This window comes from Diceros bicornis, chromosome 10 (assembly GCF_020826845.1).
Source record: "Diceros bicornis minor isolate mBicDic1 chromosome 10, mDicBic1.mat.cur, whole genome shotgun sequence".
NCBI classification, from domain to species: domain Eukaryota; kingdom Metazoa; phylum Chordata; class Mammalia; order Perissodactyla; family Rhinocerotidae; genus Diceros; species Diceros bicornis.
In genome coordinates, this window is record NC_080749.1 from 82,391,951 (window position 1) to 82,410,024 (window position 18,074).

Genomic DNA, 18,074 nt, shown 5'->3' on the forward strand with positions numbered 1-18,074 from the left:
TCTCACATGGCACAGAGGTGGCCTGAGGAGAGAGGCTGAGTCTGCAGAGTGCTCTAGGAGAAAGTGCTCATTCTGTCAGAGGATGTCAAAGGATGGATGGAGGTTTGCCAGGCAAGCAGTGGTCTTGTCACAGCTGGTGTGTCTAGGTATTTGTTGAACGTCTACTCTATGCTAAACATTGTTCCAGGCTTTTGGGATCCATGAGTGAACAAAACCTCTACCCTCACTGATCTAATGTTTTGGCCATTGATGGCTCAACCAGTGAGACCTTCATGGGGCACTGCTCCCTCCCACCTCTCAAGCACTGGGGACACTTGTAAGTCAAGGCGTTTGTATTTGAGTAGAAATGCATGGTGGTTTCCTCACAGGATCAGGATATATTCTGGTCTGGCTGTAACGACTTTTGCAGAATCTCTTCCGACTGTCTGTTGTGTCTCTACACCTAAAAAAAATAACAAAAACAAACTTTTTGCTGACTGCTATGCATGAGTAAGGCTGTTCTCAGCAGAGCAGACCTCTGGGCCTTAGTTACAGCTTTTCCACGTGCTGTTCAATCCCGGAGGGTGCAGCCAGCTCTGGGTCACCTCACTTCCTTTCTCCCTGTGGTCCCCGTGTCTGTCCTGCTGCTCCTCATTCCCCTCAGACATCACATAAGGCTTCCTTCAGGGACACCTTAGGTTGTCTGAGAAAATCCTTCTCCAAACTGTTTATTTTCAGTAGACCTTATAACGCAAGCTAGTGAGAGAGTTTTTGTAACCAGAGGCTTCCAATAAAGGTGTCACGAAAGTGAAATGCAGGGATGACAAAGTGAATGACAAGATGGTTGTGTGGAAAGAAACATGGAGGTCGTAGGAGAGAAATAAGTCATGTGGAAGGTTGAGGGAGTTTGGGGCTGGATGAGAAGGGAGTGAAATGCCTCTCTGTGGAGGCACTAAGAAAGCCTTTTGAAAAAGTCCTTGAACATGCCTTATTCAGGAACAAAGATGGGCTGTAGACTTGGTTCTCCATCTGATAATTACAAAAGATTTTCCAACGTAGACTGCCTATATTTCGAGAATTTTTTTGAAACGTACTACTACACTAAGCATACACATAAATCCCTATGCCTTTTTCTTTTTCCTTTCTGTAATAGCTATGGACTTGGTCTGTGGATTCAAAATTTTCTCCAGCCCATTTTCATAGGGAAGATTTTCATAGTGAGGACCAGCAGCGACGTGTGCCTGTGCCAGCATGAGTGAAATGCGTGTGCAAATGAAATGTATTCCTTTAACAATGTGTCCTTCTATCTTTACCCTCTCCTAAGCAAACCTGGAATTGGTGTAGCTTTGCTTAAATGCATGTGGTACACTGACTAGAGTCAAACTTGACTGGAATATATTTCAGCCAACAGAATGACAATGATTCAGCTAGAAATTCTTTGTAATTGCTGAACTATCCCACCTTCTTCCAGTCTTTTCTATTCTCCACCTTTAGGTGATGGTTTGTAGTTTCACACGAAGCCCCGGTGCCGTCCACCATCCATGTTGACAGACCTGTACTATAAATATTTGAGAAGATGGCATGGTTTAGGGAGAGAGATTAAATGGAAGAGAAGCAGATGTTTACAGTACCTTTGATCACATGTTTTATGACAGGAGCCTGATCCGAAGGAGATTGTGTGGGCGAGTGTGCTGTGTGGTTCAGCGTCTTGACGCTCTCGGTAATAAACTGCATTGTCTTGGTCTACCTAAGCTTTGGGTTCAAGAGGTTTTGCAGTATTTAATAATGTAGAAAACTAGGGAAAATTAACTGTAACTGGGTGGGGAAATAATCCAATTATAAATCAAAGTGGTCATTATAAATGTGTTTGTGTCAGTCTTGTGTTTGAAAAAAATGCATGTGTTTTCCACTTTTCTTGTAAGCACTTTTGGAACTGTGTTATTTGAGTAAGAAACAGTGGACATTAAAATAGGGGTTGCAGAATTGCCTGTTGGACTTCCAAACTTGCACAGTTGTAAGGGTTTTAAAGCAGCCTTTCATTGGACATGTTTGCTTGGAGACCCCCATTGGTGTGGTCTTATGTTGCAAGATCAACAGGGCAGATGACATGCTGGTCTTGACATCAGTGGTTTTCATCTTTCATGCCTACCTGAGATTGGTCAGTGCGTCCAGTCAGCTCAGTCTCACCTACAAAACAGAATCTGCCCCCTCCCCACCTCTTTATAAACTCACAGCTGTGTTTTTACTGCCTCGTGTCGACTTAGTCAAGCCCACTTGGTAAATTTCTACCCAAAGCAAACAAACAAAAAACACAAACAAACCCCAGCAGGTAACATGTGTAAAGGGCATGTATTACTTAAAAAATTTTATCTTCTCAAATCTAAATCAGAATATGGGGAAATCTTAACAATGAACTCTGTGCTAATTATTAGCAATAAAAAGGAAAGGAAATATCCAAGAAAAGATCATAGAAAAATAGAAAGAATGATGATGAGATATGGAGGGAGGATTTCACATACACTCTACCTCCTGCTATAGATTTTTTACTTCAAGTTATTTAGAACCAGTATGCTAAGAAAGCATATGAGAGTTTGCTTCTAAAGGGAAGCTTTCCAAGAAAACATGAATTCAAATGAATAATCACCCCTTAATTTATCTGTTGGAGAATTTTTATGTTTCTTTAGTTGGGGCTTACCTGTCTTACTATTTGGTGTACCTTCACTAAGTTCTGGGACATTTTATACCTGGAATGGAAACAGAAATCTTCTTGTCCCCATTTTATAGATCATGCAAGTGAGGGCCAGGAGATAAGGTGTTTGGTCACCAGGCAAAGCAATGGTAGAACTTCTATTGGAAGCCATATCTCCTTTGTTTAGACCAGAGCTTAATTTTACCACTATACCTTAGTCTTTCTCCTTTAATATTTATTTTTATGAAACCTGTTAAAACCATGCAGCATCTCCTGCACACAAACCAGATGAAGAGAAAGTGTAGCCAACTCTGAATGTGGGGAGGCAGTGGGATTTGACCCACGCAGCATGTCGTCCACAACTGCATGGCCTTTCTGAGATGGGCGGCTGGAAGACTGTTGACTTTCAGTGTGTTTTACAGAGTCCAGAACTGTTTAAACTTGGTCCAGTTTTACCCCATGTACATTCAGGGGCTTAGCAGTGTATGTGTGTATATGTGTGCACAGCCCCTCCCCCCAAACCAAGGCTTTGGGACTAGTTAGTAGATTATTTATGATCTAGTTAATTGTGTTCCCAAAACATAACTTTTTTTTTTTAACAATTTTTCTTTTTTCTTTTTTTTTTTTTTTTTTGGTGATGAAGAGTGGCCCTGAGCTAACATCTGTTGCTAGTCTTCCTCTTTTTGTTTGAGGAAGATGGTCCCTGAGCTAACATCTGTACCAATGATCCTCTATTTTGTATGTGGGACGCCGCCACAGCATGGCTTGATGAGTGGTGTAGGTCCACGCCCAGGATCTGAACCCGTGAACCCTCGGCCACCAAAGCAGAGCACGCTGAACTTAACCACTGCGTGACTGTGCCCGCTCCCCCCAAAAATAACTTTTTATTTAAAAAATGCAATTATTAGAGCTCAGTCTCTAGAATAATGAAACTCTTGTTAGTTTTTCATGTAAATCATTTCTTTTAATGTTTCATGATATGATATCATTTCCCCATCTTGTTTGCCTAAAATCAGTAGCTGAGAGACATTGCAAGGTCAATATATTTACCATGCTTGCATGCAGACCTAAATCTTAGGAGACATGGGTCCCAGTAATCTTGGTTCTTTCTTTGACCCTTAGTTTCTCCTTGAACAAGACGTTTATCTTTTTTGTACTTGAATACGTCTATGTGTAAAATTGGAATGGAATGCCAAGAAATTATTTAGGATTATATGTGTGAAATGTTTTGAGATCTTCAAAAGAAAGGTAAAGTAAGGGCCACCCCATGGCCAAGTGGTTGAAGTTCTGCACACTCCACTTTGGTGGCCCGGGTTTGTGGGTTCAGGTCCCAGGCGCGGACCTACACCACTCAGCCATGCTGTGGCAACCCACAGGCAGAATAGAGGAAGACTGGCACAGATGTTAGCTCAGGGCTAATCTTCCTCAAGCAAAAAAAGAGGAAGATTGGCAATGGACGTTGGCTCAGGGTGAATCTTTCTCAGCAAAAAAAATAAAGAAAACAAAGAAAGGTAAAGTATACCCAAGACATTATTAGAGTTTTTGTTAATGTGATTGAAAGAAAAAAAGATCCATAAAAGGAATGATAAGGTCAGCATTCATTAAGTCAGCAAGTACTGACCATGGTCACAGAAAGAGCTCTGAACTGAGAGTCGGGAGCCCTGGATCCTGGCTTTGTCCCTGTCACAGGAAGTAAGAGGGGTGGGCACCTCCCCTTTCTGGGTCTCTGTGTCCGTAGCTCTGAAATGAGCGGGCTCGACCATCTCATCAGCTCCCTTCTTTCCGGGGCTCAGTTAACATTGTCCAGGATCTCTGAGGACCTGCAGTCGTTACTGTGGTGCAGTGTCTTCAAAGTGAGGCTCCTTGGCTGGCAGCTTCAGGAGGTTGTTAGAGACGCAAGCTCACAGCCTCCCCCAGACCTGCTCTGTCAGAGCCTCAGGGTGCCCCAGCACCCCCTGTTTCATAGGCCCCAGGTGGTTGCTATCCACGCCACAGTGTGAGCACCTCTGTTAAAGTAAGATAAATAAAACACAGTCCTTATGCTCAAGAAACTTGTAATTTATCACTTTTCGGTTCTCCAATTGTCTTGCCAATTTCTAGATATACAGATATACAATCTAATATATATTATTTATATAATATTTACCTATATTTTGTATATATACATAAAATAAATTAGGGGCACATTAAATTGCTAGGACGGAAACCCTTCAGGGTAGCATCTGTGAAGTCAACTGACAGATTTCCTATGGCAAGGCGTGGCCAGGCATGAAGAATATGTATCAGGTCAAGTTTGAATAACAGGCCTTGACCACCAAAATGCATGTTCATTTCAGATGTGTGCTTATCAAACACAACTTGTTTTTACTTTAGCACAGGTGTTCTAGTTCTAAAAAGTAAAAACAAATACTCTGAAATTATGCCCAGAATTTTAATTTTAAAATTTACATTATGTTTATGTATGAGCACCAGGTATGTAACCTGGTGTTCAAATTGTCTCTGTATAATTTTTCTATTAGTCTCATTCTAAAATTCATGTGCAATTTCAAAAGAAACTCACAGTTGACTTTTCAGATTGCAAATCTTGCTTTAAAATGCGCCTGAGCTTTTGAAACATAACTCAGTTGCAGTTAAAATTTTGTGGGCAAGTGGTTTCAAATATAGCTAAAATGCATTCAGGGGAAAAAAAAAATCAAAGCCATATATTTTCACCTGTAAGTCAAAGGGAGACATCTGTTAATAACAGGACATCTATTTTAGTTCTCATCTGAGAGATGAGGAACTGAGCTGTAAAACTGTTTTTAATGTTGTTTTATAGCTGTGGTCGCCTAGGGAAAAGCAATGAGAATTTGGGTAGCATTTTCTCCCAGAAAGTTTTATCCAGGGTGTTAAGTCTGTTTGGAGATGTATAACTTAATGAGGCTGTATAACGAATACACCTCCCTGTATGACATCAGTGACTTAGGCCAAGTGTGACACATGAAATGAGAGCGTGGTGCCAACACCATGATCACCCCGGAGTGAGGGCACTCACCGGGTGCGGGGCCCCTCCGTGCAGCCGGGGAGCACTTGGAGTTGTTAGAGCCGTGCTAACTCAATGTAAACACCTTACTTTCCAGCTGCTGCTAATTGGTTTGGGAATATTTATGTAAGTGTTGATTTTAAAGCTAAAAATAGCGAGGTGATGTTTAAATCCAATTCATTCTGGCTGTCAGAAATGCTCCTATGATCCTGAAAGTGTTGCTAAAAAGGTTCACTTTTTAAAAATTGTAGTAATTAAACTTGTCTGTTGTGAGAGCCACATATGATATGTTCCCTGCTCAGAGAGGTAAAGGACAGCTTCCTTTTTTTTTTTTTTTTAATTTTGTTGTGAGGAAGATCAGCCCTGCGCTAACATCTGTGCTAATCCTCCTCTTTTTGCTGAGGAAGACTGGCTCTGAGCTAACATCTATTGCCAATCCTCCTCCTTTTTTTTTTGTTCCCCAAAGCCCCAGTGGATAGTTGTATGTCGTAGTTGCACATCCTTCTAGTTGCTGTATGTGGGACGCGGCCTCAGCATGGCCGGAGAAGCGGTCTGTTGGTGGGTGCCCAGGATCCTAACCCGGGCCGCCAGTAGCGGAGTGCGCGCACTTAACCGCTAAGCCACGGGGCTGGCCCCAGGACAGCTTCTTAAAGATCTCTTTCTGGTTGGCAAGACACGACCTCCTGCTGAACTTTATTAGAGAGCAAAGGATTGTAATTGCGCAAAAGGGAAAGACAAAATACATTTTGAAATAGCTTTACACCCTTACGGTCTATGCACCTGGTCACATCTCTCACTTTGTTTGAAGTTAACATTAAAATATAAATTGTAATAATTTTACTAATAAAATTAAATATAGAGCTTCTCAAACCATTCTGTTTTCTAGAGGAAAGTTGGAGGATCTGAAATCACATAGTTAATACTTCTCAAGACTAAAGTTGAAGAACTTGTTTACTCCAGTTGTTGATGCCTCTAGCTCTTCATAATCAGATTATTTTTGCCCTTTTATTTCCAAATTTAAGTCATGATTTTACAGATTTTTCTGCAAGTTATTTAAGTAAGCTATGAGAAAAAATATCATTTTCCTTTTTAGATATGTGTGATTTCGTGACTCTTCATTTCACCATGTAATTTAGTGAAGGAAAACTCTAAGTGCTCCTAAATTATTGCTTCTCAATTATAATTCCTGGAAAAATTGGTTTAATGGACCTTGTTAAGAAACAAGCTGCCGTTGTCTGTGGGTCTTGAAGCACTGCACGGCTCCAGGGTTGTTGAAGGCAATCCAGAATTGGCTTTGTGTGCTCGCAGGATGCCCTGAGCACCTGTCTGCCTGCCCCATCTCTAGAGAATAGCAAAGAATTCTGTTACTGCAATATATAGAAATTATTTTGGCAAGTGAACAGACACTGCCCATTAGTTGAGATGATAAACTATGGTTACTGCCCTTTGATAGCTGTAGCAAGGCAAAGAATTTTTGATGCTACTTTTAAAATAGTAGAACTCTCATCTTAGATATATAAGTCTATGAATCTCTGTGTTCTTTTTTAAGTCTGTAGTTATTGACATGATTGCTATAAAACTGTAGTCAGTTCAGAATTACCCTTGAGCAGATTAGCACATTGCAATTGGCCCAACATTCCTTTCAAATTCTAATTGACATTTCAATATATTCGGTGTATTAAGTATGTTGTTGACATGAGTAGAACCTTTACTTACCATCTAACTAGAACTAGAAAAAAAGTCCTTTTCACCTTGCAGAATGTTGATTTGAACCAGAAAGTGTGTTATTTTCTTGGCAAGGGATCAAGAAGAAAATTCCACTTGGAATAGGAAGTAAAGAGGCAAAAATAGACAGTTTAAACTTTATAACAAATATCCCAATTTTTTCTTTGACATCCTGAGGATATATATCTATGCATAATTACACAGCCAAAAAGAATATTTATTTTAATTAACTGTCACTGTTAACTGTTCATGGATTAGAAGACTTTATATTGTTAAGATAGTAATATTCCTAAATTGATCTACAGATTCAATGCAATCCTTATCAAAACCCAGCTAGCTTTTTTGTAGGAAAAAAGACACTCTGATTCTAAAATTCATATGAAAATGCAAGGGACCCAGACTAGCCAAAACAAATTTGGAAAAGAACAAATTTGGAGAAGTCTCACTTCCTGATTTCAAAACTTAGTACAACGCTGTGATAATCAAGACTGTGTAGCACTGACATAGGATACAAATATAGATGAGCGGAATGGAGTTTAGAGTCCAGATATAAACCCGTATGTTTTTGGTGAACTGAGTTTTGAAAAGGGTGTTAAGACAACTCATTGGGCAAAAATAGTCTGTTCAACAAGTGATGCTGGCACAACTAGATATCCACATGCAAATAATGAAGTTGGACCCCTACCTTACACAGTTACCTTAATTAAAAATTAACTGAAAATGGTATTAGGCCTAAATGTAAGAGCAAACACTACAAAACTCTTAGAAGAAAATATAGGAGTAAATCTTCGAGACCTTGTACTAGGCAATGTTTCTTAGATACATCACCAGCAACAAAAGAAAAAGTAGATAATTGAATTTCATTAAAATTAAAAACTTTTGTGCTTCAAAGGGCACATCAAGAAAGTGAAAAGGCAGCCCACAGAATGGGAGAAAATATTGGCAAATCATATATCTGATAAGGAATCTGTATACAGAATATTTAAAGAACTTTTACAACTCAATAACAAAAAGGCAAATAATTAGACATTTCTCCAAAGAAGATGTACAAAAGTCCAATAATCACATGAAAAGATGCTCAGCATCATTAGTCCTTAGGGAAATGCAGATCATTAGTCATTAGGGACGTGCAAACCAAAACCACCTCACACCCACTGTAATGGTTACAATTTTTTTAAAAAAGAAATTATCAAGTGTTGACGAGGATTGGAGAAATTGGAGCCCTCATGTATTGCTGATGGGAATGTAAAATGGGGCAGACACTCTGGAAATAGTACAGCAGTTTCTCAAAATGTTAAACATAGAGTTACCACATGACCCAACAATTCTACCCCTAGGCATATACCCAAGAGAATTGAAAACATATGTCCACACAAGAACTTCTTGTTCTTAGCAGCATTATTTCACAATTGAACATTATTTTAATGTTCATAGCAACATTATTCATAATCAACAAAAGTGAAAACAACCCAAATGCCCATCAAGTGATGAATGGGTAAACAAAATGTGGTCTAGCCATACAAAGGAGTATTATTTGGCCATAAAATGTGATGAAATACTGATACGTGCTACAACATGAATGGGCCCTGAGAACATCATGCTAAGTGACAGAAGCTATATATCTTATGACTCTGTTTATATAAAATGTTCAGAATAGGTAAATCCTTAGAGACAGAAAACAGATTAACGATTGCCAGGGGCTGGGGTAGGGGGAGCTGGTGCGCAGGAAGAATGGAGCAATGGTTAATGGTTATGGGGATTCTTTTGGGTGGTTTGAAATTGTTCTAAAATTAGATAGTGGTGATAGTTGCAAAACTCTGTGAATAAGCTAAAAATGACTGAATTGTACTTTTTAAAAGAGTGAATTTAATGTTATGTGAATTATGTTATAATAAAGCTTTTGTAAGAACAAAATAGTAGCTCTTAAAGCCCCAGTCCTGCCGTTAGATGAGTGCAGCTGCAGCCCTGCTGATGTCTTGACAGCACCCCCTGAGGGATTCCGGCCCAGAACTGCCTAGCCAGCCACTTCTCAATCTCTCACCCCCAAAAACTATGAGAGAGCGTTTATTTTTTTAATCCATTAAATGTTGGGATAATTTATTACACAGCATTAGAAAACTAACACAATAGCAGTCAGCTCATTTACCCATTAGTGTTCACTACGTGAACTCTGTGCGTTGTGTGTTCGACATACAGGACTAGGCATGCCTTCACCCTGCATGCAGTTCCCTCTTGGGTAAGAGAGACAGATAAGAAAGTTAATGATTTTGGTGTAAATGCAGTCGTCGAATGTTCTGATGTGTGTGATAGTCACAAATTCAGATATTTTGTTAAATTGTCTACCTAAGTATTTTAGTAATGTGCCCAACCCTGTCTCTTTTCTCTGTGAGCATATATGAAGCCCTCCGTAATAGGAAAGTGCGAAAGCTTTCAACGCTTAAGATTTGGTGCCTTAAACTAAAAAGTGTTCTTTAACTTTGTGGATTTTTTTCTCTCTCTTTATTCCTGTGGAGAGGACAAAGAAAATTGGGAAAAAAAAAAAAAAAAAAGATCTAGTGTAGACCAAGTCCTTCACAAAACCACCAACCCTACATGAAATGTTGCTACTCAGTCTAAAAGTGAAATACATTTTTTTACATCAATTCGTTATGACAAACTGCTTGAGTTTTGGCTCCATGTCTTGTTTTCTTCAAGATATTAACCTAATTCCTTTGTGTTCAACTTCTTAACTCATGTATTGTCTTTTTTTGGTTGAAATGGTGCATTCAGATTGATGAATGCTCTGTTTCTAGGTGTGGCTGTTGATAACGTGATTGGTTGTTTCAGTGACTTCTGAGTCCATGACGATCACTATTGATTTGTGACCCTGCTTCTGAAGAGTAGTGGATCTGCGGAATTGCTCTTAGAGTACAGTTCCAAAGCCTACCGGAGAACTAATGTCTTACATGAATGAGAATCTAAATCAGGCTTGCTTTCTAGAATCTATTCTCTCCTCTATGTACATCTGACTCAACTTTGCCCCTGTCCTGGAGTAAAAGACCTCTCTGACCGTCTTACCTCTCTGTAGTGGAAGAGTGTTTACCATTTTAGAAATTAAACAGTTGCTTTTAGTTTCCCTGTGCTGAAGATCATCCTCAGAATCAAAGTCTTGTGACAAAGTGAGAACTCCAGATTTCTTTTCTTGCAATATTTCCAGTGACGAAAGTGACCTTGCCAGGCAACTTTGCTTTATATTTTTAGTGTCACCGGGGTGTGCAAGCAAGTGCAGTGCATTAAAGCCCATCCATCACCACCTGTCAATGGAACCTTCTCTTTGGTTCCCCTTTTCCCTGCTGATTTGAAACACTCAGTCCCCAAAGCCTAGGGTTGAGTAGCAGGAAGCTAAATGATGTATTCGGAGCTCTTAACATGCTGCCTTGTGTAAATGGCCCATTGGAGTATTTCAGAAACCAAACAGGAGAGAAAAGAACATTGAAAGCACTGAAAAGATTAACACCAGTTTCCAGTCTTCAAAGAAATCGGAGCTGACTGTATATACCCAGAGTAAAACCATTTACTCCCTCATGTGGAAACATTTTATTCAAATTTTCAATTCTGTATGCACAGCATCCACACCCTTACGCGTTTGTTTCGCTACAGGATTCCACACAGAACTTAGAAGATGGAGAAGGTATGAATGGTGTACAGACAGAACTACTGACATCGCCAAAAACTAAGGATGCCTTGAGGTATTCTCTTTATGTGAATAAGAATATTTTATTTATTTCAATTTAATGTTTGTCTCTTTAATAGTTTATAGTTCTTTTTATTTTATATGAAAGATCAAGATAAGTAGAATAGTGAAACCTGTCCCAGTTCTTAAATTAATTACTTAATTGCTCTTTCCTCTCATTTTCTTCACATGATATAAGAACTTCCCGACAAATATATGTACGAATGAGCCTCAATCCTTCCAACTCTCCTGCAGCCTGGATTTCTTAATTGCTCTTTTCTTCTCTTTGAACAGCAGTTTAAGGTGAACATTTCAGAGGTCACTGTAGTTGAGGGTTCTACTTTGACATTGGCTCTTCGAGTATTGCTTTGCATTGTGTTTTCATAATCTTGCAAAATTTTACTTGATGTATATAAAATGGATCTAGCCTATCAACCAGGATTTTTCATGTTTTTAATGTAAGTAACTCATTATACAAAGTCAGCTACTCTCGTGCTTACCAGGACTGCCTTTGCTCTGCCCTCATTTCCACTTCTGCCCTAACAACTGCTTGGGTTCAAATCCCAGCCCTGCTGCTGACTAGTTCCATGAGCTTAGGCACATCACTCATGTCCCTTTGCATTAGGTCTGTAAGATGGAAATAATATTAAAACCTTTTTCAGAGAGTTGGTGTGAAGATTAAATGAGTTAATTTGTGTAAAGCATATATTAACTGAATATATTGAATAGTGCCTGGCTCAGAGTAAGCCCTGTGAGTATTTGCTGCTGTCACTATGACTGCTATTGTTATCATCATCATTTCTATTATTATTATCATCATCACCATCATTGTCATTATTATCATTTTTTTCTAAGTTGCTTCAAATTTTGCATAAGGAAGGTAATTCCATGTTCAGTAGATTGTTGGCTTCAGCACTAGAAAGTGATGCTTCTTAGGTTGATGGTCATTCATCATTCATTGGTCAACATATTTCTTTCATTCAGTCCAGTTACAAATAGGTACCAAGCATTTTACATGGAATTTACTTTCAAAAAAATGTGATCATTCTTTATCACATTGCTTTACTGTGGATTTTCCTCAAGCTTATAATTTATAGCCATATGACATAGTTACTCTTTATTTAGATTATGTTTCTTTGATTAATGAGCTGCACAATACTAAAAGTTTGGTACAGAAAATCTCCAGGGCACTGTCTTTTTAGAAGCTTGATAAAATTGGTTTTGGAGGTAGACATAATGAATATAATACTCTTATTCTGTTTGCCTTTAATTTCATTTTTTTAACGTTAGCTTTTTGAGCAGTTTGCTAACATCTTGGCTAAATGTTGTGGGGATAGCTGTGAACAATTATTTGGTTTATGGCTGCATGAACAAATCAGCTCAGCTTTCTTCAGGAAGAAGGAATTGAGAGAAATAGCATATAGGATTTTTAAAAAATAATATTCTTTAATTAAGAAATATATATGTATAGTTTGATTATCAAAACCGCCTTTTCATGTGAAGTTTATCATCACCTTTAGTAGGCTAAGGAATTGCAATTCAGAACAATTAAGTAACTTTTAGAGACCCGATCTATATCCACCACCCTTGTGTCCAAATCCTCTGACTCCAGTGTTACCCGCTGTGTGCACCTTCCCTGATTCCTTGGTGTTTTATTTCATCCTACATAATGAGGGCTAAGACAATTCCAGTGTAGGAGAAGTCAGCTGAAGTCAGTTTGAGGCCAAGTTCAGAAAGCAGAGTGAGGGCAGACTGCCAGCACTTGCAGACTCTTGGGTGGGGAAGGATGAGAGGGATCTTAACAGCATGGAATGGACAGCGAGCAGGGGAAAGCTTGGAGATGACAGTTCTGTGAGAGGACATTGGTTCTAGCAAGTATGGGATAATGAAGAAGCAACTGGAGAGAAATTAAGAGCCACTTAGAGCTGAGTTACTTAGTGGATATTCTCCTGGGCAAGGATGGTCTGATATCCCACAGAGCTTGGCTCAAGCAGAGGACATTGGGTTTACTTCCATGCAGATTGAGTAGAAGATAAATAAATTATTTGCAGAATCCATCTTGAAATGTCTTGCATCTGTTCTTTTGTTTTAATTCCCATATTCATTGCTCCGGCCTTTGTTATCTCTCAGTTAGACTATTGTCATAACCTTCTCTCTCGTCTCTTGAGTCTCAATCTCCTTGTTCTAATTGATCCCACGTATCACTACTGGATAAAATTTTCTAAACCACAGTATTTATCAAACAATTCCTTAGTTCCAAAACCTTTGGATTTAGTTAAGTCCTGAGTTTGAACACTACCTATGTAACCTGGGACTAATTATTTAACTTCTTTAAAATGTTTTTTTTTTTCTTATGGAAAATGGGTATCGTGATCACATAGATTATTGTGAAGACTAAATGAGACGTATTATAGGCAACTGCACTTAGGACAATGCTAAATGAAAGGCTGGATAAATATTAATTGCTATTGCAGTTATCATCATCACACATACTACAGTTTATTGTAACGTCATTCTCCCAAACAAGTCTCCGAATCCCCCAAGGGATTCCTGACACATATTACAGGACTTGGAACATAATAGCAGTGTATTTGTTGAGTGAGTGACTGAATGGAAAAAAAACAAATGGATTGCTCCATGAATCATAAGCATAACTATTAACTGCTCCCGCATTATTAACACAAACATTTTTATTTAAAGAAAAATAACATTTAGAGCAAGTTCTCCAAATAGTCTTACAATATGCATTGCTTATGAAGCACTGCTCGATTTACTTTGATCTTAAGAAGACAATGAAGCAAGAGGTTTCTATTGGGTGTTTTTTTTTTAATAAAATTACACTGTAAGCTTCTTTTTAAATAGCCAGCAATATGTGAGGAAGATCTTCACCTTGTCTCTAACTTCTGTCTCTTTCCTTACCTCACCTTATTCCTTGAAAGTTCCCCGAATCAGCCTCCTCCAGACTGGCCTCTTCTTCCAGGCTTAAAACCGCCATCACATGTTCTCCTATCTTCTCCGCTGCCTCTGATATCATTTGTTTTGCAAATTATTGGCAGAGTCCTTCTCAAAATATCTTGAAGCTTTCCCTGTGTTTTCATGCTTTATGGCCTCTCAGATCCATTATTGCAATGATTTACTAATTCCTGTCTCAAGTACAACTCTCCCTTGTTTTTCCCTTTCCTAATCGATCCCACATATCACTGCCAGCTAAATATTTCTGAACCACAGCATTTATCACACTGCTCCTCAGTTCCAAAACTTTAGCGACTGCATTGTCTACAATTTTCCTGATCCCAGCTTCCCTGCCTTAGCCTGTACCCTCTTCCTCTGAACCTCGTCAGAAGATACCTCTGCTTTGAAACTCACGTGTCAAAGTGCTTAAAGACTACTGCTCTGGAATGCAGTAAATCCAGTTAAGTCCTGCCTCTATCTTGTGTGAATGGTGTGATGTTGGACAAATGATCTCACCTCTCTAAGCATCAGTTTACTTTTTGTAAAATGGAAGTGATCTGTTTACTTCATACATTTGATGTAAGTACATGTTATAATGCCCAGGAGGCAGTTAGCACCCTGCCTCCCAAATAATAGCTGACTTTCATTGAGAACATGCTACTGTTACTTCTGTCATTCTGTTGTTTTGTGTTATTTTTTGTTGCTGGTCTTAACCTGACCCCTAGGTTATGAACTCCTCAAGCGCTGGTCTTTGTTTTTCCCTTGCAGAACTTTCTCTCTGGAACTACTCAATTAATATATGTTGAGTTCAGGTGATTCAGTGAATCCCATCACCATCAACAACAAATTCTTTGTTAGAGTTTTACTCAGTATATTCTCGTCAACAAGACATTTCACCGTCAAGTAGACTTCAGCGTCATCAACAGGTTCTCCTCCTGGAGGTTGTCTCCACAGTCCGTCTCTCACACCGTTACGTATGACAGATCTGTGCCCCAGCCCCTGAGGAACACCAACCAATGCCTTCCATCCATCTATTACAACCCATTGTCTTCTCTATGTCAGCAGTCTAATCGTGAAGAAAATTTGTTCCTCAGTCCTAGAGGATTGAAGCTTTTTAAAAAAAGTCTTCTCAACTGAGGAAATCAATTGAGAAAAATTGGAAAGTTTGAGATAGATTATTCACTTTTAATCTATAAGCTTATTTGTTTCCTCAGAAAGCACCAATAATCACACTAATAGCTGATAGTTATTGAACTCTTTGTGTATGCCAGATACTGTATGTATGATGTGTATGTGTTATGTTCTCTGTCTCTCTTTTTTAAACCAACAACTCTGTTAGGAATTTATCTTAATTTCCTCATACTTTTGGTCTTGGTTTAAATGATTTACTCAGACACCTGACTCAAAGCCACCACTAGGATACTTCTATCTGATTTCATAAATTAATCATTATTTCCTTCTGAAACAAGGAGTCTCCCCCTCCCTGTCCCCAGTCCTGTCCCTCCCTCACCCTCAACGAGTGGCCTGTTACTGAGCTGACTAGTCTTAATGTTAAAAATACTGTCCATGTGCCTCGGGTGAAGATACTTAATACATTTATTAGGAAGGACTTGTGTTATACTCTTAAGTGCAAAACTATAAAAATACATTGTAAAGGTAGAGATAATAAAGTTCCAATGGTTAAACAAGATGTTAATCTCTGTTTCTAGAAGTCTTTGAAACAGTACTGTCACCCTAGAAAGTGAACGCTTTGGGTTTAGTCTTCCTCAAGTACCTGCGAATGCACTATAAATCTGTTATTATATAAAAATAATTGCTCTGTGGTCCATTAAAAGCTATACAACTTTCTCTGCCCACCAAATGTTTTATATTCAGGACTTAGAATGCATATTTGTATATAGTGTTTCATATGCATATATTCATATAATGTCTGTATTCTCAGAAAGTATAAAGAAGCAGCTATTTTATCGCAGGATATTATCACTCTAGGATTTGTTTGTTTCTGACTTTTATTCCAGGTCTCTGATATAACCTGCTTGACTGAACAAGTTTTAAATATATCAGCAATATCTGAGCAAAACTCATTTGAAATTTATTATCAGATTTGAAATTCCATCATATTCCACCAATGTTGGAAACTGACATGCTCTTTTTTTGCAGTTCTTAAAGATAATAGGTTTGCAACAAAAACACATTAAAAATAAGCTTAATCCACTGAATGAGAATATATTTAATATATTTGTTTTAGATTGCTGATAATTTAGAGAATTCATGCTGAGTGAATTCATCAGGCATGTTGCTTTCTTAATGCTGTTCTCAACTTTCCAGCAAGGAGCCAAAATTTCACCATTTTCAATTTGGAGCAGAAAAGCATTTGTAGCAGCTGTAGCTCTTAATTTGACATCTAGTTTCTGGTCATTTTCATGTAAATAGGAAACAATAGAGACCTGCTTACAATTTCCATAATGGGGATGTTTGCTTCAATTTGATCATTTTCCCTCTGGCAATTCTATTTTCTCTCTCTGGGGTTAAAGGAGCCAATAATTGTTCACAGTTATTATTTTTCATCTTCATAAAAACTTGTTAGTTCCACTCTTTATTACTGAAAAGCTCCCAATGTCTTGTATATTTCAGTCATATACACCATCCGTGAATGTTTCTGGCTCATCCTTGTCTTAATCTGGAGTAGGTTAGGTGGGTCATGTTTTCCATTCTTTCTGTAATACATTTTCTCCAGGCTTTGTAACTTCTTTTTCTGCCTCTAAAAAAAATAGGAGGTGAAAATTTGGAATTGTTCCATTGAATACAACCAATGCCTTATTGAAAGGCAAGTTAAGTTTTGATTTATGACGCTTTGAACGTGCCCATATGTATTACCAACTGAGGCTTCACAGTTGTTGTAAAATGTAATTCTGTGCTTTTTCTAATAAATGCATATTTTATTTCACTTTCCCTCTATTTTGGGGGGAAAAAAAGCCTACTTTATGCTTAAGCATAGATATGCTTAATTCTATGTATTTTATCATCTGTACAGTAGTTTTCAAGAGTGTCTCAATAGGTTCACACTTGAAATTTCATTTTTGTGTACATCCTTTTAAATATGTTGATTTATGCAGATTAAGTTAAGTAGGAAGTTATTTTTGTAGGTAGTCATTTCCATTTGTTCCTCTTCTAGGGGAAAAAATAAGAAATCAGATAGTCTTTTGAACATTTTATTTCCTGGATCTTCTGAACATACCTGCAAATCATGTACTCCTTTGATTTCATCTCTGCTGTTGAATTTACAGTAGTTGATATAATCCTAAGGTTTAGTTTTTTTTTTAATGTGCCTCATCTGTTTTTTTAGCAGAGACTCATCTGTGCTGTTATTTTTTTCTGCCCCAGTGATATGACAAGAACAGTGGAGATTTCTGGGGAAGGAGGCCCCTTGGGAATACATGTAGTCCCCTTCTTTTCATCTCTGAGCGGAAGGTAAGATGTTTCCCTTATATCAGAAGCTCATGCTAATGAAAGACTTACTTGAGCTCATTCTCCCAAACATTTTTCAGAGGAGATTAAGTGTGTATCTCTGTTATACAGATGGACACCTCAAGATATAATTCTATTGGCCACTTATGTGTTAGAAACAGAATAAAATCATTAATTTCTAGAATGCAATGGAAAAGAAAAAAATCAATCACAGTTTCTGCATTTGCAATTAATTATGAAGTATTTTCTTAGTGTTCTTATCAGTGATACACAGTAAACAGAATCCTTGGAAAAGATTTTAACATATTGTTAGATGAATATTGCAACTGAATTTTTTAATGTTCCAAAATACACTTCAACAAGCGAATATACTGATTCCAAATTTGTATTTTCTGATATTTCTCAAGTATATAGAACTTAGAATAATAAATATTCTAACATTATAAGAAGCTATATCAGAAATTTATATGTTTTGATGATTTTAGCTATAGTAGCAAAATGCCATCATGCTATTTACTATTTTCTAA

General features: G+C 38.0%; 1 protein-coding gene across 1 annotated transcript in view; it reads left to right on the forward strand.

The window, feature by feature from the left end:
- Positions 1-18,074, forward strand: part of PARD3B (par-3 family cell polarity regulator beta) — a 931,426-nt gene that overhangs the window by 479,574 nt on the left and 433,778 nt on the right. The window contains exons 5-6 of the mRNA XM_058549666.1: positions 11,055-11,143; positions 17,464-17,550. Of these exons, the coding sequence (XP_058405649.1) occupies positions 11,055-11,143; positions 17,464-17,550 (176 nt within the window). The remainder of the gene's footprint in view (positions 1-11,054; positions 11,144-17,463; positions 17,551-18,074) is intronic.